This window comes from Orbicella faveolata, unplaced genomic scaffold (assembly GCF_042242905.1).
Source record: "Orbicella faveolata isolate gen_17 unplaced genomic scaffold, um_ofav_v1 contig_1, whole genome shotgun sequence".
Lineage (NCBI taxonomy): Eukaryota > Metazoa > Cnidaria > Anthozoa > Scleractinia > Merulinidae > Orbicella > Orbicella faveolata.
Genome location: NW_028301536.1, coordinates 14,225,793 through 14,231,792, shown reverse-complemented (window position 1 = coordinate 14,231,792; position 6,000 = coordinate 14,225,793). Strand labels below are relative to the sequence as shown.

General features: G+C 38.0%; 1 protein-coding gene across 1 annotated transcript; it reads right to left on the bottom strand.

The window, feature by feature from the left end:
• Positions 1-255: 255 nt before the first annotated feature.
• On the bottom strand, positions 256-5,992 carry LOC110061290 (ciliary microtubule inner protein 2B-like). Its single transcript, XM_020768134.2, has 7 exons — positions 5,848-5,992; positions 5,042-5,117; positions 4,420-4,543; positions 3,019-3,240; positions 2,317-2,494; positions 1,924-2,018; positions 256-1,361 (listed from the first exon to the last, which is right to left on the bottom strand). Exons 1-7 carry the CDS (start codon positions 5,895-5,897, stop codon positions 1,249-1,251), a joined length of 858 nt encoding a protein of 285 aa, XP_020623793.1. The 5' UTR covers positions 5,898-5,992; the 3' UTR covers positions 256-1,248.
• Positions 5,993-6,000: the final 8 nt, after the last annotated feature.

Below are 6,000 nucleotides of genomic sequence, written 5' to 3'. Positions count from 1 at the left end.
CGTTGCACTTGAAAAGGAAAATTCTTCTTGATTTTTGATTGAAAAAATAAAAAACTTTTCCGGCTGTAATCCTTTGAAGTGTCTAGAAAGACAGTTAAGCACCCTGGTTTTTCTACTTGCTCAGAAAACATTCGTGGTCGTAGTCCAACTGTTAAAGAGCTTCATCTTAGAAACATTTCTGCTAGGTCCGGAGGTACATAATGAAAGCAATAACCGGTTACACAGTTTCACTGAACTCCCACGCGCACATACAAATTGCAACAGCACTGAAATTTTTTTTATTGCAAACAGTGTTCGTATTAACTAAAATAGACTTTTGGTGCTTCTTAACGACATGACTTCTTGGTCTCACCCTGCAAAAACACACTCTTTGATAAAATTAATTAATTAATTTTGTATTTATTAGCTGTCTTTCGTGCCCTACGTTTATAAAAATTTCTGTATAAAAAATTTTCTTATAAAACTGGCTGCGACCAGGAGTAGAAGTAACACCTTGACATAACAGCATCTCCACCGGAGACAAACTACTATCTATTTCAATCTTGTTCAACCTGTTAGCTAAACAGGTTTACTGAAGAATGATCGAAGACGTTGAGGCGTGGTCAGTCTACCCTTACCTTCCCGTCCGTAACAAACGAGGCGAGAGGGAAGAGGTGAGGGGAGATCGGAGTTGTTGAGCTTAGATAACCAGAGAGTAAATTCTAAAACGTAAGCACGGCCGCAGTCGTCTAAGAATTCATCAAAAAAATATATTTACAATTTGGATCGGTCGGAGCAAACCTTTAAAACTGATCAGACTCTGAGAGTCAAATGTTTGAGTCCTGTTGAAACATTGTGTGTGATCATTTAAATGAAAGTCAATAGGAGGAATGTATTTCATGTGGTGTTTATCCCTAAATAAGAAGGTTCTGACATCTACGGGTGAAGAAAATGTCTCACTAATGACAACCTCTAAAGCAAATGACAAAGTGTTTTCGAAAATTTAACATCTTAATTACACATTCAGATATTATTCTACTTCTGGGTTTTTAAATTAAATCATTTCTATAGTATAAGTAGAAAGAAGGACGTTTGTCGCAAATAGAATCGAAAATATGTGAAATTTGCAAGCCCAAACGTCATGATTTCAGATAAATACTATTTCTGGAAAATAGTGTCCGAGGATGCTGACGAAATTCCCCGTAATAAGTAACTGAATAAATAGCGCATGCTAATGAGGCCCTTATCTTGGTACTCTGTAGAGCCCCATCACATGACAGGCGTTGTGATGTAACTTCCACTTGAATATCCGAGCGTGTCCATGCAGACTGGTAACGAGCGCGTGGTGTCGCCATAAGTGTTGCCAAATCTGAAACGTCTCTCTGTGAAAAGAAAGATATAGAGAAAGGCTCTGATAAATGAATAAGAAAGTAGATAAAAAATAAGTCAAGAATTGAATTTTCATTTCCTATTCTGCAACTCCAAGGACGCTTTAAACTTGCGTGATGTATTAATTCACTTTTTGCGATGCGTAAAGGAGTTACGTCACGGCTTGCCCATCTTGAAAAGTTTTGCCTAAATTTTTATTAGGAAAATTCTTCGTTTGTAGTCCTTGTCAATCTTCACCATTCGTTGCCATCCTTGTTTTGCTACGGTTCATTTATACTCTCTTCGGTGGTATTCTTTCCTAGTAAACTGCTAATTTCAGCCGAGTTTTCTTCAAGGTAATTTTGATAAAAATAAAAAAAACTCTGAAAGAAAACTGTGGTCCCTGACTGACGTTTTTACTTTGGAACCGAGAGTTCATTAATACATGTGATCACGATAAAGCAGTAGGAAGTTTACACCACTGATCCAGGTAGGCAAACGAAAAAGTCGCTTCAATTCCTATCATCTTCAGTTGATAACTTTGGAGGCTCAAGTCAGCTCTGTGTGTTTACTCACGTGGTATGTAGCCTGTATATTTTGGTTTCATTCCTATTTTCCTGTACAGTGTTCCGTGCTCTGCGATCAGCGGTTTTACAGTCGCCTCTGGTAATCTACAGAAAGGGAGAGGTTTGTGTGTTATTTATAGATAACAAGAACATACAGTCATACCGTCTCTAAGTTTTGAGAGTGATTGGCTTAGAACTAGTGATATTTTTAGCTCTGGAATATGAAAACTAAAATGTTCTTTCTCTTCGAACTTAAAAATGAGACTTTAAACTTTGTCAGAGGTGGAGGAAATTATTCTACTCCAGGTTGAGACAGCCATAACGCTTTGCATAACGACCTAAGCTCAAATTTGGTCCGTCCAGAATAAAACATAACTATAACCTTTTTTAATATCTTGTTTACCTAGTGACGTCAATAGCCTGAGTGGCCAGGCCTTCCTGTTTATTGCGCATTTCAAGAGAGTCCGTAAAGCCGTCCTTAGTCCAGGTAGCGTATCTAGTACCCAGGTCGTGTTCTCGCCTCCGCGGTACGTAACCCGTGTAGCCTGGTAACGGCGCCTCACAAAATTCCCGATGTTCACCTGTGCGATAACAACAAACACGTTGTGTTGGCAAGTTTTTATCATTATGAACACTATAACAAAAGCCTATGGCAACAAAATTAACATTATAAAATGGCTACGCTCTGCTTTTTCACGAACTCTCACTAACATTGATTCCAAAGAAGAATTTATTCTATAATCATAAGACCAGGCAATTTTATCGTTCACCAGCTCATTCTACGTGCAACCGACTTAACTGAGATATAACGAATCATGGGAAGAGATTGGAAACCACCACGGAATCGAGGGCAAGTGGCTCATAACTTTGCCACCGATCTTCCGGCATGGCTTGTTGTCTGCAGCACAGAAAAGCTTTCACAGTGCGCGATGAGCTGAGAGAGCCCATGAAAACGCAATATACACATCGACAAATATTCGGTAGAACCATTTGCATAAGTTGCCTCATTTAAGCAAGAGTACATTTTTTTCAATGGACCACTTTCTTGAACTAATCAAGTTCGAATATCAGACTAGCAGCATGTTTGTCAGTAATCCATACTTACTAGGGAAGTACCCTTTAGCGTATTTTGGTGTCAGATCAGGGTAGTTCGTGGGTTCTCTGTAACTCGGTACAGGCTTCAGCTTTGGATGACTGTACACAGATTTCTTCAAGTCATCTTGTTCTATTCTGTGATTCTTGTCCTTCTTCATGAAATTGCTAACGGCTTGTTCTGTCGCTTCTCTGTATCGGGAACCGTAAAGAAATCGCATTGTGGGAACATAACCTAAATATAACACAATACATGGTTAGTGAGTGGCAGGTCTCCCACTTGGAGATCAGGTCTTGATTTATAACTTCCTAATGCAAACAAAATTTTCCCTTATAGCATTTTTAACTGGTTTTTATCAAAAGTTTTCGCAAGCTACCGGGATTAAATCGGCGAGAAAAAGTGGTTTTGTGGGTCTTGCCCCAAATCGTTTTCTTTGCTTGTCGCTTTTGCTAAATCTTCGCGAAACTCCAGCAAAGGTTTCGTTTTTCATGCTCCAATAAAAACGAGGCGAGGACTCGAGACCGCCATCCCGACTGTTCTCCGAAAATTGTCGGCCGCCTTCGGCCTGGTTCTTCGTGTTGTCTTAGAAACTTCCGCGTAAAAACTGCGGGCTTTATGAAGATCACAAACCTGCAGGTGGAGCATATTTTCATATAAATGGTTTCACAAGAAGGCTTGTTTTAACACAGAGGAAAAAGGCAACTCAGAAATGGCCTATTTTATTCTAACTACGGAAAATCCGAATACACTTAATCATAGTTTTTTTTTTGCCGTTTAGATTAAAGAGAATGCTTTTATGGGAGCGCAATTTAATTCAAATAAGGATTTCAACTGTCAACCTTTTAAGACCTCTTTTTACTTCAAATTGAGTTTTTAAATCCTTATCACACGTAAGTAAAGCTTCACTGATTAAGCATGCCTTAAGTGTGAGTAATAAGATCTGTTGGTACGTGACTTTCGATAAGTAATCGAAACAGTCTTAGTTGTTGAGGATTTATCTCTCTATGGGTTAGAGTACATATCTGGTTTTTGAAACTGAATGCACTTTCATTTATTGTTTATATATAAATTTGTCTACTTTTTAGAAAATTCTGAAATGACTCAAAGCCGAAACTTTCTGAGTTATAAAAATCATTGTAATATCGGTCTTAGGCCCCGAAACTAGTTCAAAACTCACTGAAGGCAATGACCACGTGGTACTAAGTTTTTTTTTCCTTGCCAATTCGTAATGACCAAACCAAACCAATGTACTTGAGGCTACAGTGAGCTGCAAATGCCTTTTGAAGTAGCGGCTTGCCAAAACAAAGGAAGAACAATAGAGAACGCAAACGAAGGCATGGGAATAACAAAAGAGATTCTTTGGTATTAATGAAGTTTTAAGTGTGTAAAGAAATGATATTGTGTTCGTATTGCCTGTGTAATATGGAACCATGGCTGCTGTCAGTTTGTTGTCCCCATTTGGTTGTGGTAGATATGGTATTCTCTCCCGCGGGTCTGGTAGAGTCATTGGAACAAGTTTCTCATTTCGCATGTGTCTCTGCGGCAAAGAAAACAACAAATTAGTTTTCAAACAACTAGTCGTGCACGTATATTGAATTAAAATTAAGATAACAAAGCTACCAAGCGGTCAGTAACAGAATGAATTAACTAACATGTGCTAAAAACGTGTTAGCATCTTTCGTCGATGTTTCATCTATCTTTGCCTTACGTCTTGAAACTTTGCTTTCCAAGCAAGTAAGTCAACGTTTGCGATAGAACATTGCAATTATCTTGTAATGCTAAATATGCGTTTTTCCTCAAAATCCACTGGCGAGGGTTCCTTCAAAATTTTATCATACAATTTCACGCGTCAATGAAACAAGGATACTGTACTTATGGTCGTATACAGGTTTTGGTGTTTATAAGAAACACTTTTAGAGCAAATACTCATTTAAGAAAAAAAATGACCCTATAATGCGTTAAGTTGTTTCTTTTGTTTGGTAAAGTTTAGCGAACTTTGTTTAAAATGAATCTTTTATTTATTATATTTACTTACTGTAGTGAGTTTGTCTGTTGCTATCCCATATGTGTGTCCACATTCATATTTCAACTGGGGACAGTACCCTCGGTATCTGGAATGAGCAAAATATCAGTAATCATTAAATTTGCCGGTGAGAGTTCCTAGCAACCTGCTGTGTAAAGTCTGAGATACATGACGTTTCTAAGCATGTATTAAAGATCAACCTGGACCAAATTAACCAGTTTATTCTTCGGTAATTTAGAGCTGGGGTTGAACTACAGTAAGGAGAAAAAAAATTGGCATAAAATATTCTTGTCCGTCACAGCCAAAAGTAGCTTTAGGCAGGAACTTTATTGTTTTACCCTGCCGAGGCTTTTTCTCGTCATCATTCCCTGGTTTCTAGTAAAAAGTTAACTATTAAGGCTTGGGTCTTTAACTGGCTTAATAAACACAGAGGAGTTGTTTTTCGCTTTCTATTTTTAAAATGTATTTCCAATTCAGTTTTTCCTCTTCCGAAACGTTAGACTTCAAGTCGTCGTACGATAAAGTACAATCTTAACTGAAGTACTTCATATGCTTCATCTCTTCATCGAATCAATAATTCATCCACGATAGATGCTCAATGTTTTACGCTTCTTCAGTATGTATCGTGAACGTTTTCTTAGTTTAGCCGAACGAATTGATTACTCTCGTTATCAACTGCTGTGTTCGACTTGTTGTACTTTCTATTTACACCATATACTACCATTCAAAAGTGTCACCGATCTAAATGAGTCACTTAATGCCGAACCGACGCTATCTCAAACTAAGATAAAATCAGTAATTAATAGTTTTCTACTCACCCAGGCAAATTGCTAGCTTTATGCGGATTCGTCAACTCGGTAAAACCCATTTTTAACGCGTCAATCTTCGACTGCGGTCTGTAGATTCTGTTGAATTACTGAGCAAACTTTTCAGCTGTGCTTCGTTGTCAAGGTACACAATATCCCGTTGAG

Coding starts and splice junctions, on each gene's coding strand:
- LOC110061290 (XM_020768134.2), bottom strand. CDS start 5,897: ATGGGTTTTACCGAGTTGACGAATCCGCATAAAGCTAGCAATTTGCCT. Junction 5,118..5,847: donor AAAGCTAGCAATTTGCCTGG/GTGAGTAGAAAA, acceptor TGCTCATTCCAG/ATACCGAGGGTACTGTCCCC. Junction 2,019..2,316: donor CAGGCTATTGACGTCACTAG/GTAAACAAGATA, acceptor CCCTTTCTGTAG/ATTACCAGAGGCGACTGTAA.